The sequence below is a fragment of the Rhinoraja longicauda genome, chromosome 2, assembly GCF_053455715.1.
Source record: "Rhinoraja longicauda isolate Sanriku21f chromosome 2, sRhiLon1.1, whole genome shotgun sequence".
NCBI lineage: Eukaryota > Metazoa > Chordata > Chondrichthyes > Rajiformes > Arhynchobatidae > Rhinoraja > Rhinoraja longicauda.
In genome coordinates, this window is record NC_135954.1 from 99811925 (window position 1) to 99832631 (window position 20707).

A 20707-nucleotide genomic window follows, 5' to 3' on the forward strand; every position below is an offset into this window, starting at 1 on the left:
TCAACAGTGGCGCAGCAGTGGAGTTACTGCCCTACAGAGCCAGAGACTCAGGTTCGATCCCGACTAGAGGTGTTGTCTGTGTGGAGTTTGCACACAACTGTTTGTGAGTTGGAGATGAACGAAAAGCATGCGTGCAAATGGGTCACAGAAATGGCTGTGACGGCAACAGCTGGCAGATGTGGGAAGAGGAGCCGCCGTCGGCCTCACTGACTCAATGAGTGAGCGAGTCTGTTCAACGCACCCTGCTCAGCTTGTCGTCGTCCCATGGTGGTGGAGCTCAGCTGGGGGCAGAGAGGAAGTTGGGATGAAGGGGGCTGGTGGTGGAAGAAAGTAAGCATGCAGGTACAGCAGGCAGTTAAGAAAGCAAATGGCATGTTGGTCTTCAGAGCGAGAGGATTTGAGTATAGGAGCAAGGCGGTCCTACTGCAGTTGTACAGGGCCCTGGTGAGACCACACCTAGAGTATTATGTGCAGTTTTGGTCTCCTAGTTTGAGGAAGGACATTCTTGCTATTGAGGGAGGTTCACCAGGTTAGTTCCCGGGATGGCAGGACTGACATATGATGAAAGAATGGATCGACTGGGCTTATATTCACTGGAATTTAGAAAGATGAGAGGGGATCTTATAGAAACATATACAATTATTAAGGGATTGGACAGGCTAAATGCAGGAAAAATGTTCCCAATGTTGGGGAGTCTAGAACCAGGGGTCACAGTTAAGAATAAACGGTAGGCCATTTAGGACTGAGATGAGGAAAAACCTTTTTCGCCCACAGTTGTGAATCAGTGGAATTCTCTGCCACAGAAGGCAGTGGAGGCCAATTCACTGGATTCAAGAGGGAGTTAGATATAGTTCTTAGGGCTAACGGGATAAAGGGATATGGGGAGAAAGCAGGAATGGGGTACTGATTCTGGATGATCAGCCATTATCATATTGAATGGTGGTGCTGGCTCGCAGGGCCGAATGGCCTACTCCTGCACCTATTTTCTTTGTTTCTATGTATCTAAGACTGGGGAAGCAAAGGCATGTGAAAATGTCATGTTGCCGGCTGGCAGAAGATGCCTTCAGGCCCACAGCAGCAGGAAAATCCATCCCTAACCTTACACTGGTCTCACAAACACTTTTCCATACAGGGTGTCCATATGCCAGGTGATCACAACCCAGGCAGAACCTGTTCTGGAGCGATTTTCTGACGTCTGGAGCATTGACCTATGAGCTCAAGTTCAAATCCTGGCTGGGGAATTTAACATGAAGCAAACATTCAAGTAAAAGTGATTAAAAGTGAAATTAAAATATAAATCCTTGTAATGGTGACTGTGAAATTATCATACTGTCAGAAAGTCTAATCTGGTTCAACCATTGCCCTTCAGGGAAGGAAGACCATTGGATAAAATTGGACAAAAACACAAGAATGAAATATCTGCTGGAATGTTGGGACAGAACTAATTGGATAAACGTTTCATGAAGTCATTGAGTCATCTAGCACGGAAACAGGCCTTTCAGCTCATCTCATCCATGCCAACCAAGGTGCAGTTTCCATTGGTATAAGAAAATAACTGCAGATGCTGGTACAAATTGATTTATTCACAAAATGCTGGAGTAACTCAGCAGGTCAGGCAGCATCTCGGGAGAGAAGGAATGGGTGACGTTTCGGGTCGAGACACTTCTTCAGACTGAAGAAGGGTCTCGACCCGAAACGTCACCCATTCCTTCTCTCCCGAGATGCTGCCTGACCTGCTGAGTTACTCCAGCATTTTGTGAATAAATGCAGTTTCCATTGCTTGTATTTGGTCCATATCTATCTAAACCCTTCCTATCCATGTTTCTCTCCAAAAACCTTTTAAACACTGTAATTGTACCTTACTTCCACAGCGTCCTCTGGAAACTCATTCCGAATACCCACCACCTTCTCTGTGAAAATTAATTGCTGTTCAGGTACCATTTAGCCTCTCACCTTTAACCTTGCCCCTTAGTTTTAGATCCATTCCCCAAATGATTTTATAAATTTTTGTAAGGTCACCCCTCAGCTTCCTTCACTCCAGGGAAAACAGCCCCAGGCTATTCAGACTCTCCTGATACTCAAGTCCCCTAGTCTAGTTAAGTTTGGTTTAGCTTAGAGATGTAGTGTGGAAACAGGTTCTTCAGCCCACCGACTCTGCACCGACCAACAATCACCCGTACACTAGTTCTATACTACATGGTAGGGTCAATTTACAGAAGCAAATTAACCTACAGACTTGCACGTCCTTGGAATGTGAGAGGAAACCGGAGCACCTGGAGAAAACCCATACGGCCACAGGGACAAAGTGCAAACTCCGTACAGACAGCACCCAGAGTCAGAATCAAACCCAAGTCTCTGGCGCTGTAAGGCAACAACTCTACCGCTAAACCACTGTGCCACGAATAGTCCTGATAACATACCTTGTAAATCTTTTCTGAACCATATCACTGTCAACTTTGCGTCCAATTGGCTCCGTCACCCTGACCACTTTTGATCCAACCATCCAGACTACCCCACCATACAAAACTTGGCCAAAGTCTTTACTGAAATCCATGTAGAGAATACCTACCACCTTGTCCTCGTCAATCCTCTTGGTCATCTCTTTAAAACATGCAATCGAGTTTGTGTGACTTGATTTCTCATGCCCAGAGCCAGTCTGTTCATCTCTAATCGGCCTAGGCAATAAGACTGGGCTGAACACCTTCTCCCAGTCCACCTGGGCCTACATGATCTAGGTTAATTCCCGGAATGGCGGGACTGTCATATGTTGAAAGACTGGAGCGACTAGGCTTGTATACACTGGAATTTAGAAGGATGAGAGGGGATCTTATCGAAACGTATAAGATTATTAAGGGGTTGGACACATTAGAGGCAGGAAACATGTTCCCAATGTTGGGGGATTCCAGAACCAGGGTCCACAGTTTAAGAATAAGGGGTAAGCCATTTAGAACAGAGATGAGGAAAAACTTTTTCATCAGAGAGTTGTGAATCTGTGGAATTCTCTGCCTCAGAGGGCAGTGGAGGCCAATTCTCTGAATACATTCAAGAGAGAGCTAGATAGAGCTCTTAAGGATAGCGGAGTCAGGGGGTATGGGGAGAAGGCAGGAACGGGGTACTGATTGAGAATGATCTGCCATGATCACATTGAATGGCGGTGCTGGATCGAAGGGCCGAATGGCCTACTCCTGCACCTATTGTCTATTGTCTATTGTCCCGGTTGGCAAACACTTTAACTCCCCCTCCCATTCCCATTCCCACACTGACCTTTCTGTCCTGGGCCTCCTCCATTGTCAGAGTGAGGCCCAGCACAAATTGGAGGAACAGCACCTCATATTTTGCTTGGGCAACTAACAACTCAGCAGTATGTATATTGATTTCTCTAACTTCAAGTAACCCTTGCTTTTCCTCTCACTCAGTCCCTCCACCACCCGCGTCATCCTACCAGTTTCACCGTCGTCCTGTTGAGTTTCACAGTCTGTATAACTCATTATCACCTACCCCACAGCCAACAATGGACCATTGTGGGCTCCACCTTTCCTTGATCATCTTTACTTTTTGCATACCTTTCATTCATTTGTTCTATTTACCTTCTATTGCTCTTGTTTTTATTTCCCCAGATTCTCAGTCTGAAGTAGGGTTTTGACCCAAAACGTCACCTATTCCTTTTCCCCAGCTTTTTGTGTCTACCTTTGGTGTATACCAACATCTGGAGTTCCTTCCTACACATCTAATCAGTCCTTACCTGTCCAAATGCAAATAAATCATGTCTCTCATAACTCCCCCCTGTAACTTCTCCACTCCTAATGAAATGGAATTTCAATAGTACACCAAGGGGATTAACTATAGAAAGGACATAAAGTGCTAAAGTAACTCAGCAGGTTAGGCAGCATCTCTGGAGAACATGGATAGGTGACTTTTCAGGTTGAGACCCATCTTCAATAGGGTCTGAAGAAGGGTCATGACTTGACATGATAACTATCCATGTTCTCCAGAGATGCTGCCTAACCTGCCAAATTACTCCAGCACTTTGTGTCCTTTTGTGTATTAACCAGCATCTGCAGTTCTTTGTTTCTACATTAAGTATAGAGGTTGGGATGTCATGTTACAGTGGTGCAAGTGGTTGGTGAGCCTGCACTTGGAGTATTGTGTTCAGTTTGATCACATTTCTATGGGAAAGATATCATTAAGCTGGGCGGCGTGCAGAAGAGATTTACGAGGATGGTGCCAAGATTCGAGGGACTGACGTATAGCGAGAGGTAGGCAGGCGAGGACTTTATTCCTTGCAGAGTAGGAGACTGAGAGGTGGTCTCATAGAGGTATAATGATCATGAATGCACACAATCTTTTTTTTTTCTGGGGAATCAAAAACTAGAGGGTATACTGTAGGTTGATTGTGAGAGGGGAAAAAAATTAATGGAAACCTGAGGGGTAACCTATTCACCCAGAGGGTGGTAAGTACATGGAACAAGTTGCCACACAAAGTGGTAGAGGCAGATGAAATAGTAACATTTAAAACGTACCTGAATAGGAAAGGTTCAGAGGTAAATGGGTTAAACGTGGGCAATTGGGACCAACCTAGACTGGCATCTTGGTCAGCATGGACAAGTTAAGCTGAAGAGCCCGTTTCCATGCTGTTTGACTCTAAGCCTCGATTAAAGAAATAACTAATTAAAATAAAATGGCTCTGCGTCCCCTATGGCCTAGGAATGCAACTTCTCCTGACATTCGTTTGAAAGCCTGAAGGGCTTTAGAATTTCTCTTGCATGTAAATAAACCCTCTCCTCTTGCCATTCCATTAGTTCCGTGGAAACAAATTAGAAAAATATCAAAATTAAAACTTTGCTGCATAACTTATGCAGTTATGAAAACAGCAAACTGCATGAATCCCAGTGATATAAAATTGCACTATTTTAACCTTGCCGTTTCAATCCCTTGTTGATATATTAAGAGATAAAAGAGATTTACTTTGTCCTTATTATTGGATATGCCAAGATAGAAAGGTTATAAATATAAACATGCTACAATCCTCTCTGGCTATCCGTCCAATCTCACTATCGAGCCTTTAAACTCTTCACATAATGAACCTTGAAATAACAACTTCAGACAATTGAAAATTCCCATTACCCTTTTAGAGTCAACAGATAATGGTAGCATTCACTATCAATGAGGATGATGCATTATTAGGCTGCAAGGTAAACTGCATATACAATTTAACTTAATGCCAGTCATAACAATGTAGGGAAAGAGATTGTCAGCTTAGATTGTTATCTTAAAATGAAATACACACGGCAATGATTTACAAATTTGAAATCTGTGATAATAAACTGCTGATTTTTCAATTTGTGCAAATAATGGGAAGGTTTCCTTTGTCAATTTACTTTTTGCCAAATGGATCAGGGGAAATTATCTTGGCCATAGTGAGGCCCACCGGAAATTGAAGGAACAGCACCTCATATTTCGCCTGGGCAGTTTGCAGCCCAGTGGTATGAACATCGACTTCTCCAACTTCAGATAGTTCCTCTGTCCCTCCCTTCCCCTCCTCCTTCCCAGATCTCCCTCTATCTTCCTGTCTCCACCTATATCCTTCCTTTGTCCTGCCCCCCTGACATCAGTCTGAAGAAGGGTCTCGACCCGAAACGTCACCCATTCCTTCTCTCCCAAGATGCTGCCTGACCTGCTGGGTTACTCCAGCATTTTGTGAATAAATTATCTTGGCCTCTACTCTCCGATTGGCACATATAAGCTCTGGCGGTTCTCCACATCTTTAGTTCAAACTCACTCTATTTACTCCACACAGGGAAATCACCTAGATCAACCAACCTGGCTGGTCTTGACCAACCAACCATACATTTGAGTCATCGAGTCACACAATGTGGAAACAGTCTTATCGGTCCAACTTGCCCATACTGACCAATATGCCCCATCTACACTAGTCCCACCTGCCTGCGTTTGGCCCATATCCCTACAAACCTATCCTATCCATGTACCTGTCTAAATGTTTTTTAAACCTTCCAATACCTCCTCTAGCAGCTCATTCCATACACCCACCACTCTTTGTGTAAAGAAATTTACCCTTCATGTTCCTATTAAATCTTTCCCCCTTCACATTAAACCGATGTTCTCTGGTTCTTGATTCCCCTACTGTGGGCAAAAGGCTCTGTGTTTATTCAATCTATTCCTCGCATGATTTTGTACACTTCTATAAGATCACCCCTCATCCTCCTGCACTCCAAGGAGTAAAACCTTGGCCTGCTCAACTGCTCCTTATAGCTCAGTCCCTTGAGTCCTGGCAACTTCCTGGTAAATCTTCTCTGCACCCTTTCAAGCTTGGCAACATCTTTCCTATTCCATGGAGATCAAAACTGAACACAATACTCTAAAAGTGGCCTCACCACCGTCCTATACAACTGTAACATGACCTCCCAACTTCTAAACTCAATACTCTGACCGATAAAGGCCAATGTGCTAAAAGCCTTTTTGACCACCCTATCCACCTGCGATGCCACTTTCAAGGAACCATGCACCTACACCCCTAGATCCCTCTGCTCTGCAACACTCCCCAGAGCCCTACCACCCACTGTGTAGGTCCTGCCCATGTTAGACTTCCCAAAATGCAACATCCCACATTGTTGTGTATTCAATTCCATCGACCATTCCTCAGCCCACATGCCCTAATTATCAGGATCCTGCTGTAATCTTTGACAACTCTCTACACTATCTGCAATACCACCCACAGTTCATACCTGAAGAACCAGCAAGGTGTTTTGCACTGGCGTACTGCTAGCTTGTGGAGGCACATGGACACGTGTATAATAAACATGATAAGCAAACTCTGGAATAATTGAAACATGTCCCAATCCATACTATCCGGAAACCAGCCTGCTCCTTGGATTTACTTTCCCAGATTCCCAAATACAATGGACAGAACACTTCTCATCCAAGAGGCAGTCCATGGTTGACTGGGCTCTGAGCCATAGCTCGGGCAATGTTTGCAAGGACCTTGCCCCTGGTAACTCCATTGGCTTTTGGCATGACTCATATGGACATTTACAAAAACACATTTGTACTGATTATAAACATCTTAAAATACTAACAATTATGAAAACATTAAGGTTAACTAACCCAAACCACCTACCTTTTCCACAGAACAGAAAAGCGATTTAACTTAGTTTGGTTTAGAGAAAAAGCTTGGAAACTGGCCCTTCGGCCCATCGAGTCCACGCCGAACAGCGATCACCCCTCAGCCTAGCACTAGCCTACATTCAAGGGACAATTTACAATCTTTACCAAAGCCAAATAACTTACAAACCTGCACGTCTTTGGAGTCTGGGAGGAAACCGGGGGACCCAGAGAAAACCCACGCGGTCACAGGGAGAACATACAAACACTGTATAGACAGCCCCCATAGTCACGATCAGACTCTGGCTCTGTAAGTCAGCAACACTATCGTGTTCCTATTAAATCTTTCCCCCTTCACATTAAACCGATGTACCTCTGGTTCTCGATTCCCCTGCTGTGGTCAAAAGGCTCTATGTTTATTCAATCTATTCCTCGCATGATTTTGTACACTTCTATAAGATCACCATGCTACCCTTGTTGGAATAAATGGAGCCATGGGACCACCATCCTTGGTGAAATCGCCCTCCTCAACATAGTGGTGTTCTGTTGTGTGTCCAGCGGCAGAGTGGATGGAGGGAGTGAGAGGGGGCATCTCATCATCTGCCTGCGTCAGCCTTCCTTTACTGCCCATGCCTGCCGCTGGTCTGAGATGTGCTGAAGCCCATGCCGCCAACAGCCGGTCGTTCCCTTTGGAACATCCTGCTGTCAGACAGCATGATTCGGGCCAACATTTAGTCTTTGAGAACAAAACCCTGGCTACACCACTCAGCACCGGTTCTGGAAAACTCACACACAAAGCACTGGAGTAACTCAATGGGTCAGGCAGCATCTCTGGTGGATATATCATGTCCATTGGAGTCACCTATCCCATGTCTTTCAGAGATGCTGCCTGACCCACTGAGTTACTCCAGCATTTTTATTTTTTTTTGTAAAACAGCATCTGCGGTTCCTTGCATCTCTGTTACTGGTTCTGTGTTCACCTTCATTTTGTTTTCTTACTTTTCAACCTTTTGGATGGGCTGAAATTATATTTCCTTCCCATTCAGATGAAGGCCATTCGGCCCATTGAATCTATGGCAATCCTTGGCGAATTTCCATCAATCGCATTCCCCAATTTTTAAGTTATTGTTCCCACAATCCCAACACTGTCTCCTGATTCTCCTGCCGCCCCTCTACACTGGAGTTGATTCTAAGTGACCAATTAATCGAATAACACATTCTTTGGGATATGGGAGAAAACTGGAGTACCTCAGAGAAGCACAGGGAGACCTTGCAAACTCCACACAGACTGCACTGGACTAAAATTGGGTCACTGAAACTGGGAGGCAGCAGTTCTGGTAGCTACACCACTGAACACACCTTCTTTACACTGTCTGGAAATGCCATCAGAGATACCAAGACATCATAAATACCTTGAACATTGAACATAATTGATGAGAAATCCTCAGACACTGAATTCACAGCCATATATATTTAATGAAAATTAAATAAAATATATTTTAACTCAGCCTGTCCAACTTTTTGTGTCTATCTCATATATATTTAATGAAAAGGTATGGTTATCTTTATGTTCGAAATAAGATGAGGATTCATTAACCAAGTCCCTTGGTTAATTACAATTTAAACTCTGCAGCGTCTGCATTTACCTAGAAGTGTTTAGCGTACATCACTGAATACCTATGCAACATTAATTGGACTTCCCAAGATCAAAGCTGATACAAAGCAGGTTAATAAGTTGAAAGTGACCTACTAAACACGGAACAGTGCACTTCTCCCCTTTGCACTTAGTTTCTGAAGTCACATTTCCTACCTGTGTCTAAAACAGGAGGCCACGTTCTTACATCAACAGCAGCCCCAGCTTCTCTCGACCTTAGGAGTTTTACAATGAATTGGGATGTCATAATGCATGCTGACCGGCTGACCTGTAAAACAATGGCTCTGTTTAGTAAGCAACGTAGAGAGAATATCAAGCACAAGCAATGCGGTCCATTGAGAGTGCTTTGACATGCACAGAAGATTTGTATCCAAAAATAATACCTTTCATTGTTACAACAAATTAGTTTTGCTTGGTTTAGTTTAGGGACACAGCATAGAAACAGGCCCTTCAGCCCATCGAGTCCACATTGACCATCCAGAACCCATTCTAACCATTTCTATGTTATCCCACTTTCTCATCCATTCTCCCTACACAATTTTGCAGAGGCCAATTAGCCTACAAACCCTCATGTCTTTGGTATATGGGAGGAATCTTAAGCACTGGGCAGAAAACCACGCAATCAAGAGGGAGCTTTATAATATGAAGCATTTGCTTAGGTGTAATGCTTGAGCAGGTTGGGATTCTGTGGTTTAGACAAAGGTACAGAAGAACAAGAGGTGATTCGTATTGAATGTACAGGGGAGAAAAGATACTGGGAAGATGTTTTTTCTCTCCACAAGAGAATCTGGAACCTGGGATCAAAGGAACAGAGGAACAAACTCCACGCCGATATATCCGCACAAACCCCACATAGCACTCGAGGTCAGATCAAGCCCGGGTCTCTGACTCTGTGAGGCAGCCGCTCTGTCAGTTGCACTACCGACCCGCCCTAAATGAACATTATTTCATTTAAATGCACAGGAAAGATTTAGTGTTAAAAGAAGCAAATGCAGCCAACTGGGCTGAGACTAGAGGGGCATCTTGGTTGGCATGTACGAACTGGGCTGAGAGGAGTGTTTCCAGGTGGCACGACTCTATATTAAATAGCCTACTACTTATTCTGGGACCCCATGGCTTTGAATAAGATGTTTTTCCACTTAAAACTGGGATGAGGAGAAATTTCTTCTCTCAAGGAGTTGCAGCCATTGGAATGTTTACCCCAGAGAGCTGTGGACGCAGCAACATGAACACACTCAAGGTTGAGATAATAATAGATTTTTGGACTATAGAAGAGGTAAGGCTTATAAGAAATAGGAAGGAAATAGTTTAGGCCATAGAAACAAAGTGCAGGAGGAGGCCATTTGGCCCTTCGAGCCAGCACCACCATTCATTGTGATCATGGCTGATCATCTACAATCAGTAACCCGTGCCTGCCTTCTCCCCATATCCCTTGATTCCACTAGCCCCTAGAGCTCTATCTAGTATCAGATCAGTCATAATCATACCGAGCAAAAGAGGAGACTCCAGGGGTAGGGTGCCTCTATTTTTAAAGAGTTCAAAGTGAAGAGCAGCCCAGTGAAGGATTGGTGTGAGTTCTTACAATCCTTAAATTAAGGATTGTAAGAACTCACTCACACCGTGCAAATATATTTAATTTCAAAGATTAATCCAAGAATGAGTCATTTCTTCTTTAGCCTGTGTGTAAACAAAAGTGATGAAACAGCTGAAATATAATCCCAAGCAATCTGTCTCCGGCAAATTCATCCGACAAGCTTCCACCCCGGACTAGTGCCTTGTGATGGCAAAACTGCCCACCCAAAGCCGAGGGAGTATTTTGATGTGTATTTAAGTTTTCTCATCAATATACATGAGGGTGGAGGAAAATTTCATTGATGCTCTATAAAATTCATTCTGAATCATTACACCGTCATTCCAAGCCCCAATTAAATCAAAGGTTCGGCAATAACTGTGTTGCATCGTGCAGCACGGTGCAGCAGGTAGTGCTGCTGCAACACAGCTCCGGCCATTCAGACTTGACCCTGACCCCCACGCCTCACCATGCTGTCTGTGACAACTGGGTAGCTCGGATTCCTTGCACATCCAAAAGACATGCTGGTGTGTTCAGTGGCCATTGTAAATTAAACCTGAAATTGATGAGTGGTAGAAGAATCAGGGTGGAGATAACAGGCATGAGGGGGAGAGAGTAGGATACAGGGCTTAGGCATAGAGTAATAGAGTCATACAGCGTGGAAATAGACTCGACGGCCCAACTTGCCCACACTGGCCAACATGTCCAAGCTACACTGGTCCCACCTGCCTGCATTTGGCCCATATCTAAACCTGTCCTTTCCATGTACCTGTCTAAATGTTTCTTAAACATTGCGATAGTACCGTCTCAACTACCTCCTCCAGCAGCTCGTTCCATACACCCACCACTCTTTGTGTGAAAACGTTACCCCTCATGTTCCTATTAAATCTTTCCCCCCTCACCTTAAAACTATGTCCTCTGATTCTCAATTCCACTACTTTAGTTTTAGAGCTACAGCAAGGAAACAGCCCCATCGGCCCACCGAGTCCACACCGACCAGCAATCCCCGCACATTAACACTATCCTACACACACTAGGGACAATTTACACATACACCAAGCCAATTAACCTGCAAACCTGTACCTCTTTGGAGTGTGGGAGGAAACCGAAGATCTCAGAGAAAACCCACGCGATCATGGGGAGAATGTACAAACTCCGTACAGACAGCACCTGTAGTCAGGATCGAACCCGGGTCTCTGGCGCTGTGGACAAGAGACTCTGTATCCACCCAATCTATTCCTCTCATGATTTTATCTATTGCTCTCATGAGAGAGAGTAGGTTACAAGAGGGCTTAGGCATGTGAAGGAGAGTAGGTTGGAGGGAGAATGGAATTGATGGGACCACACCACAAGCTAACATAAACCAGATGTTTTGAATAACTTCCCCCCTATGTCATTTGAGAATATGAGAAATATGTAACTTACAATACTTCCACATGGCAGTTCATTGAGGATGTATCAGGCAGAGGAGATGAAGGGACTAGTGGACATGTTGTATTTGGATTTTCAGAGATGTTGAGTAAGCTCCAATTTATGAACTTGGTAAACATGGAATTTGGGACCATATACCAGTTTGAATTTTAAATTAATTAACTGCTAGATAATTAAAATAAGAAATCAAACAGGTCTTTTGCAGGTTGGCAGACTGGGACTATTTCTCATGTTCATATGTAATACAAATCTACTTTGCAAAAGTCTGTGGAAAGGTCATGATCCAAAACGTCACCTGTCCATTCCATTGGAAGACCAGCTAATGGGAGAGATAGGATAGGCTGGCAAAAACAAGAGGGCATAGGTTTATGGTGAGAGGAAGAACTTTAAAGAAAATCTGAGGGTATGGGGTTTTATTTTTCTCAGAAAGAGGTGGATATTTGGAAAACACTGCCAGAGGAGGAGGTGAAATCGAATACAATCACTACATTTGAAGAGGCAAATAGATAGACACTTGAACAGGCAAGGCATAGAAGGATACTATCCTAATGTGGGCAAATCAGATTAGTGTAGATGGGCCATGAGATTGCCATGGATATGGTGGGCTGAGGATCCTGTTTCTGTGCTGAAAATCCCAATGACTATTAAGAATCCACTCCTGAATTGATCTTCCAAGTATTCTGGAGGTATTTTTTGTGTGCTGTGAGGAACAAGCTTTATCAAAAAATGCACACTGCATGACTTAATTGTTCAAAGTCGTATAATACCACACCCAGATTTTGATGCACAATTAATTATCAATTCGATTTTTGAAATAACAAAACATGTAAATTTATTTACACATTATTCCATGCAAATAATACTTCAAGGTCTTGCTACTTTATGCAACAAAAAAAACAGTTAAAATATTGCTGTCTCATCATCGCCAAAGCATAATTAGACCTCTTAAATCCACAGTACAAACTTTAACAAAGGATTCAGCTTTGCCAGTGTTAAAGTACACTCTGTATTCTGCATCTGCCAGTTGGAAGCTGGATTTTGAGAAAAAGAACACACATCCCACCCCTTCTCGTCTGACTCAGTTCACCTGCTGTGCAAACACCCATGCTGTGAAATCCATTCCGTGAACATCACAACAGACAAAGCAAGGAAATGAAACCTTGTACGAACACGATTGTTTCAAAGCCCCCTGATGGGGGGTCCAGATCCACAATCCAGAAGCTGGGATGTCAGCAACAGTAAACCACCTGCTGCTTTATATTCACGGGTCTGGAACTCAAACTGATTGCAAAACAGCTTTCCCCAACCAATATGATAAAGTTGACGTCTCAAGATTATGATATTGCTAAATGTGGTGTGCTGCATTAAAATCATGCATTGGATCATCAAAAGCACCCCGAAGGTCAGGGATTTGAATACTACTCAAGAGACTTGATAATAAAAGCTAGGCTGACATTTTGAGGCAGCCGCTCTATCAGTTGCACCACCGACTGCTATTTTGAAAAATAGCCGGGCAAATATTGCATTGGATGGAACTGCAGATGCTGGTAAAAAACTGAAGATAAACACAAAAATGCTAGAGTAACTCAACGGGTCAGGCAGCGTCTCTAGAGAAAAGGAATAGGTGATTTTCTGGGACGGAACCCTTCTTCAGACTGAAAGATAGTGTGTGGGGGGGGGGGGGGGGGGGGGGAGACTGGAGACGAGAAAAGGCCAGAACAAATCAGGGCTGGTAACAGATGACCTCAGGAATGGTGGAGTCCATAATGGCCTATTGTTAACTGGGGAAGACATGTTAACAAAAGGAATACATGGATGCAAACAGTGGAACTAGTAGGACGACTAGGGTGGGGGAGGGGGGAGAGGTGGGGAGGAGGGAGGGAATGCAGGAATTACTTGAAATTAGAGAAATCAATGTTCGTAACGCTGGGTTGTAATGTTCATAACCCTGCCCAAATGAAATATGAGGTGCTGTTCCTCCAATTTGTGTGTGGCCTCACTCTGACAGTGGAGGAGGCCCAGGACAGAAAGATCAGTGTGGGAATGGGAAGGGGAATGGGAAGGGGAAGATCAATGTGGGAATGGAAAATGTTTGGCGGCTATGACAGGTATTTATATATCACCCAGCATCTCTTTAGTTCAGTGATGCAAAATGCCTTGGCTAGTCTCTCAGGAAGGTGTTTGAGCTAAGTTTGACAAGTGGCCACATTGAGGAGATATTAGTGCAACACCATTGGGTATGAAGGGGTGTGGGAGGAAGATGTAATAACATGGTTATAACAGGTATAACCTCATTAAAATGGTGGAGAAGACACAAGAGGCTAACTGCACACTCTTGGTCCCACCTGCTGTTCACAAATTGGCCTGCATGCTTCCTGTAGTATGGCAGTGGCTCCACAGTGTGGGTGCTTTATTGGCTACAACGTCCTTGGGGGTATCTCAAAGTAATGAGAGGTGCAATATAATTGGAATTATTCGCTTAAATAATGGCAGCAGAGAGCCCACACGCTGCAGTGCCAGTGCTTTGCTCGAAAACCTTTTGAAGACATCTTCCCAGGTTATGTCTCCACTTCTCCAGAACCAGCAGCATGCCCTCCTTTACATTAGAAGGGAGCACGAAAGACATGGCTTTCATTAATGGCATTGATGTAGAATAAATTAACGGGAGAGTGGAGCCTTGAAGCAAAGGAAGGAAATTAGCACCGTCTAAGGCTCCGTTCAAAGATAAAGCAGAGAGTTTGATGGACAAGAATGAATATAACCTCATAATCTGAAGGTCAGAGATAAATAATGAGATTTTTTTCACAAGTTATATATATCGCCATGGTCAATTAAGCAGAAGATTTCCAGTAACAACACTTCCAAACACTGAACAAGCCGTGATCATCATTATTCATTCCAATCACTGGATCCATTTCTCAGTAATTAAAATTGTCTTCCGTTGGGTCACCAGCATGTGCATTTTGAACTGGCAAACAGATCTACGAGCTTCCAGCTCCCTACAGACAATTGCCTCCAGCCTGGAGATTGTTAATGGTGACTGTGGTTTTGTTTTGTGAATATTTCACCATCAGTATTCACGAACTTAAAGACAGTTGCTAGGTAAATGTGTGTGAGCATTTGTGGTCACTTGAAGGGTATGGTACTACATTAGCAAACCAAAGGCTTTGTCTTTTCATTGGAAAATGAAACTGATTTCAATAAATCTCATCATTTGTGAACTAAGCCCAGAAAATAAAATAATCACAACAGGTACATTGATGACACTTCAGGATATGGATTCCGTGTTCTGGGCAATTCAATATTCACATTACGCGGTTAATTCCTAACTGACAGTAAATAATGCGTTTCTTCTTTTCTGGGGTCAAATCAGAAACTGCAGCATCTTGCAGTGTATCCCAAAAGAGTCGGCACAAACAAAAAGACAAATAAAGTGCAGGGAATTATTTGAGAATGTATGCATATGGAATAAGATTACGAAAAGCAAAAGATAAAATTGCAGATGATGGAAAGTGGAAATAAAAACAAAAATGCTGGAAATGTTCAGCTGGTTGGAAGCTGTGGGGAAAGAAACAGTTAATTGAAGTTGACCAAGACATTGCATTTCTACCCTGGTGGACATTAATAAACCTCATGCTGAAACATGGATTCAGTGATTTGGATGAATAATGATGACTGATTTAGTGATTTGGAAGTGCTAGTTTCTCTCTCTTCAAGCATGACTGCCAAGCACTTCTAGCAGTGCCTATTTATAAGAGTAACCAAGTTAGTTCTCACAAACAATTCTGCCATCTCTAACTGCACGTACATTAATAATAGAGTCGCAGAGTACATCAGAACCATCCAAAGCAAGAACATTTACCGCTGTAGGTAATTCGCCAGTCAAGCTTGATTAGAATTAATAAGGAATCTTGCATTCGATTTTACTGAATTTAAACTTCACTGTGTAAAAAATTATCATAATATTGCATCTTAAATGCGGTTTGATAAAACATTGAACAGTGAATTCTCCAATTTTAGATAACACTTCACACATTTACCCCCCCCCCCATCTCTTTCCTGACCCCTTTGCACACTAATTCTCCTACGATCCCCCCACTCCCCAGCCTCTTCCCCTTCTCCTCCCCTCAGGGTTTACATTTCACTTCACTTCTCTCCTTATCAGCATCCCTTTGTCTCTTTTTCTCCTCCAGTCCTCTTTTATCATCCTTTTGTCCCCTTTTCATCTCTCGCCTTTGTCCACCCCACCCATCTACCCCTCGGAAAAAAAAATCCCTTACCTGCATCAACCTACCATTTGGCAGAACTTGTCCTGCTCCCCCCACCCCCCTCACCATTTAAAAAATCTTACTCCTCCCCCACCACAATCAGCCTGAAGAAGGGTCCCGTCTCGAGATGTCACCTCTCCATGCCCTCCAGAGATGCTACCTGGCCTGCTGAATTACTCCAGCACTTTGCGTTCGACGTGAGATTCCCACATCTGATATATTCCTTGTGACTGCATGATAACACATGGAGTATCTGTAAACTGAGTCAGAGCTGAATTGGCAGGAAGGAAGAATTGAGTGAAAATACGTCTAGGAAAGTAAAACCTGCACCTACCTCCACTATCATCTTCACTGTGGGTAACGTGGTAGCAATATTCTGTGGATGTGGAGGTCGAACAGTTATTGGCACACAACCTGCATACAGGCATCCATAAAATGCCGCAATTAAGTCTATTCCTGCATGAGGGACAAAATATTTTTCACCTCAGTATCTGCATTTTTAATTATAAAGCTCCATGTTAGCGCAGCATAGACTAGTTGTAAGGTTGTCTCTAAAAGCCACCTAAACCATTTTAAAAAATGTTTAAATTAATGACGCTCAGCTGGTTGAAATATACGGAATACCATTAAATCAGGCAGTAAATTTTTTACCACATTTAACATATTTACCGCAAGGCAGGCTGAAGTCAAGAGCGGAAGGGTGCATTAAAGGCAAAAAGTATAGTCTCACTCTACCTGGTGGATAAACCAAAGCCACGTGATCTCCATCCTGCAGGTGTCCTCTCTCCATCAGCATTACTGCTATTTTCTCTGCTCGTTTATGCAGCTGAAGGCATGTTAAAGAATTGGCTACTGTTCCCTGGTTAACAAAATATAAGAGGTGAATTGTGATTACTTCATTCACGATTCAATGATCCTAAATGGAAATTTTGGAAGGTTCAAGAATTAGGAACAGCATTCGCACCCAGTATCGGGATCCACATCGGATATTAACTTCTGAAAATGTGTTCATCAATCAGATTCTTCTTCCCTTTTATATACTCAAGAAAAAATCATGGCTACATTATATGTATAGAAATAGCCAAAGATGTTGGAATTAATATTTTCTGTCGGAAACCTTTTCACCTATTGCTTTCTCCCTCGTGTGTATGTTCATCCTCCCCATATATACCTGCACTTTTCACTTCAATGCCTTACTAGAGTGAGTTCCAGAAGCTCTTGGTCAAGAAATATCTTCCTGGATTGTTCTTCCATCTTATATTATTGGCCTCTATTGCTGGTTTTATTCATTTCTGAAATCTCTTCACTAAATCACAAACATTCATATCCTGGAAAGCTTGGTCAACCGTTAGACGTTAGACTTTAGACTTTTACTTTAGACAAACAGCGTGGGAACAGGCCCTTCGGCCCACCGAATCCATGTTGAACAGTGATCACCCCATACACTAGCATTATCCTACACACTAGGGAGAATCTACAATTTGCAGAAGCCAATTAACTTGCAAACCTGCACGTCTTTGGAGTGTGGGATGAAACTGGAGCAACCGGAGAAAACCCACACAGTCACAGGGAGAAAGTACAAACTCTGTACAGACAGCACCGTTAGTCAGATTTGAACCCAAGTCTCCTGCAACTCTACCACTGCACTGCCCATTAGTTTGTTCAATCTTTGCAGGCTAAAATAACCTCTCAGTTCCACTTCCATTTATTTTGTAATTTCTCAAGTAAGTGCATGGTCATTTAATACCATGTGGACCAAGACTGTCCACAAATCACCAGGCAGTCTAGCCATGTTTAACGTTTTATTTCTGCTTTTCAATTGTCCACAAAAGAAATAAAGTATTTGGGGGTTTTTTTCCCATCAGTGATCTCTTCAACTTGTGCCCAGAGGTCATCGGGAGAGAGATAATTTGCTTTATTCCACTGTTTGACAATGCAAAACTTACCCTGGAGTTCAGTAGTGTGAAAAGCACATGGTCGGGAGTAGTTTGCGCACGCCATTGTAGAACTTCAGCCAGAAACATAAACTAAAACAAGAACATAGGAATGACAGGTTTAGTTTAGTTTAGTTTACAGACACAGCATGTAAACTGGCCCATCGGACCACCGCGTCCACATCAAAGATCGATCGTCCGTTCACATCAGTTCCATGTTATCCGACTTTTGCAAGAAACCCCCACGCAATTTACTACGGCCAATTAATCTACAAACCCGCAGGTCGGTCGTTGGGATGAGGGAGGAGACCAGAGCACCTGGAGGAAACCTACATGGTTGCAGGGAGAAGGCGCAAACCCCACACAGACAGCACTGGATGCCAGGATTGAACCTGGGTCTCTGGTGCTGTGAGTCAGCAGGTCTATGAGAGCACCGTGAGGTTATGGATAGCGTGTAATAAGATGCCAGGCTTGGTGTTGAAATCCAACTTGATTCATTGATCTATTTTATAAATAACCATGGAAAACTTTGGACAGATAGAGGACACAAGCTCTGATGGCCCATCTCCCCTTTTAAATCTAACAAATGGGAATGTGATTTACAATCATCTCGAAGAAAAAAAAAGTCAGCCTCGTAATAGTTGCAACCTCATAATAAGAAATACTGTTGTGGGACTATTTTAAACAGATGTACCTGAAGGTTCAGCAAGACAATAGTAAATGCCAGAGAAGATAAAGTAAGAAACACAATGCATCAGAGCTCCACACAACATTATTTAGTCTCTGGATTCTGGTCTTGAATCGACTTTAGACGTGAAATAGCTGGTACAGGTCATTTAATTCAGATCAGCTCTATTACCACAATCTATGAAGAAACCGAAGCTTAAAAATTTACTGCATGACCAGCTACCAGTCGCACAGACAGCTGTGGGAAATCCACCCATTACAATGGTCAGTTAGCTTTGCTTTGCCCATTCTAATGTACCTGCTTAAAACCCACCAGTGACAGACTATAAATGGAGATTATAATCTAGTAGAAATGAACCTCTGAGTGGCAGAATTGAGAGAGGTCACAAAGGAATAGTGTTTAGAAATATTCTTTAGGCTGACTTGAGTGAGCAGAATCAAGAAAAAGAAAAGAAAACTTAAAGAGCAGAGAGTAAAGCTTCACAATGAAAATAAAGACAAGAAGGCGTTTGGTATGCTTGCCTTTATAAATCAGAGCATCGAGTATAGAAGTTGGGATGTAATGTTGAAATTGTACAGGGCATTGGTGAGGCCGAATCTGGAGTATGGTGTGCAGTTCTGGTCGCCAAATTATAGGAAGGATGTCGACAAAATGGAGAGGGTACAGAGGAGATTTACTAGAATGTTGCCTGGGTTTCAGCACTTAGGCTACAGAGAGAGGTTGAACAGGTTGGGTCTTTATTCTTTGGAGCGTAGAAGGTTGAGGGGGGACTTGATAGAGGTTTTTAAAATTTTGAGAGGGACGGACAGAGTTGACGTGGGTAGGCTTTTCCCTTTGAGAGTGGGGAAGATTCCAACAAGGGGACATAGCTTCAGAATTGAGGGACAAAGGTTTAGGGGTAACATGAGGGGGAACTTCTTTACTCAGAGGGTTGTGGCTATATGGAATGGGCTTCCGGAGGAAGTGGTGGAGGCTGGCTCGATTTTATTATTTAAGAGTAAATTGGATAGGTATATGGATAGGAGGGGATTGGAGGGTTATGGTCTGAGTGCAGGTAGATGAGACTAGGTCAGGGAGAATGGTCGGCGTGGACTGGTAGGGCCGGACAGGCCTGTTTCCATGCTGTAGTTGTTATATGTTATATGTTATATGTTAATTGGACAGGAAACATCTTTTCACCCCGCAACCTAAATAAGCAAGTCATTCCCTTCATAGAAACATAGAAACATAGAAATTGGGGGAAGGAGTAGGCTATTCGGCCCTTCGAGCCTGCACCGCCATTCAATATGATCATGGCTGATCATCCAGCTCAGTAACCTGTACCTGCCTTCTCTCCATACCCCCTGATCCCTTTAGCCACAAGGGCCACTTCAACTCATTTGTCATACATGTCACTTCCTTTACATCCTATATAATTGTCCACATGCATCATGTAGCTCCCTACCCTCTGGATAAGTAATTAATTATAATTTCAGTATTAACACATTTCAGGTTTGAATATGTGTTTATTTTGTTTGTATAAACATAATATTGCAATTCATGTTTGTTTAAATGCCCTTAAAGAGGAAAAAAAACATACGGTAAAAATTTAGTTTGGCTTTAAACACATTCTTGGACATTATGGCCAAACAGGTTAGGCCAGGCTAGTTATTAGAAATGTCAAATGCAATTTAAAGTTTTTTTCTAAACTGACTGGAATTGCTGAAAGTTGGCTGAGGAACATTATTCAGCGAAGTCCAGTGCAACATCCCGAGTGCTAGTGATGGTGATTTCTAAGACTGAACGGCTATAATCATTATCTCATTTTGCACTATATTGTTTTTTTTAAAGTTTATTGCACTTCTTGTTGTTTATTATGGTATCTACTGTGTACGATGTTTACATACCTGTTGTGCTGCTGCAAATAAGAATATCATTGTTCCATTTTGGGACATTGGACAGTAAAACACTCTGGACTCTAATACTGGAAGGGATTGATTCAGCCTGTACTATTCCTACCAGCATCACTTCATTAGCCAGCACAGCATCCAATGCCCTGATTAC

The 20707-nt window shown here is 43.0% G+C and overlaps 1 protein-coding gene across 6 annotated transcripts in view; it reads right to left on the bottom strand.

The window, feature by feature from the left end:
• The window catches only part of LOC144607888 (disco-interacting protein 2 homolog C), a 515842-nt gene that overhangs the window by 71480 nt on the left and 423655 nt on the right, over positions 1–20707 (bottom strand). For all 6 annotated transcript variants that reach the window (XM_078425037.1, XM_078425045.1, XM_078425054.1 and 3 more), the window contains 4 exons: positions 17989–18069; positions 16778–16901; positions 16377–16498; positions 8930–9041 (listed from right to left, as the gene is read on the bottom strand). In XM_078425037.1, coding sequence (XP_078281163.1) covers positions 8930–9041; positions 16377–16498; positions 16778–16901; positions 17989–18069 — 439 coding nt within the window. The remainder of the gene's footprint in view (positions 1–8929; positions 9042–16376; positions 16499–16777; positions 16902–17988; positions 18070–20707) is intronic.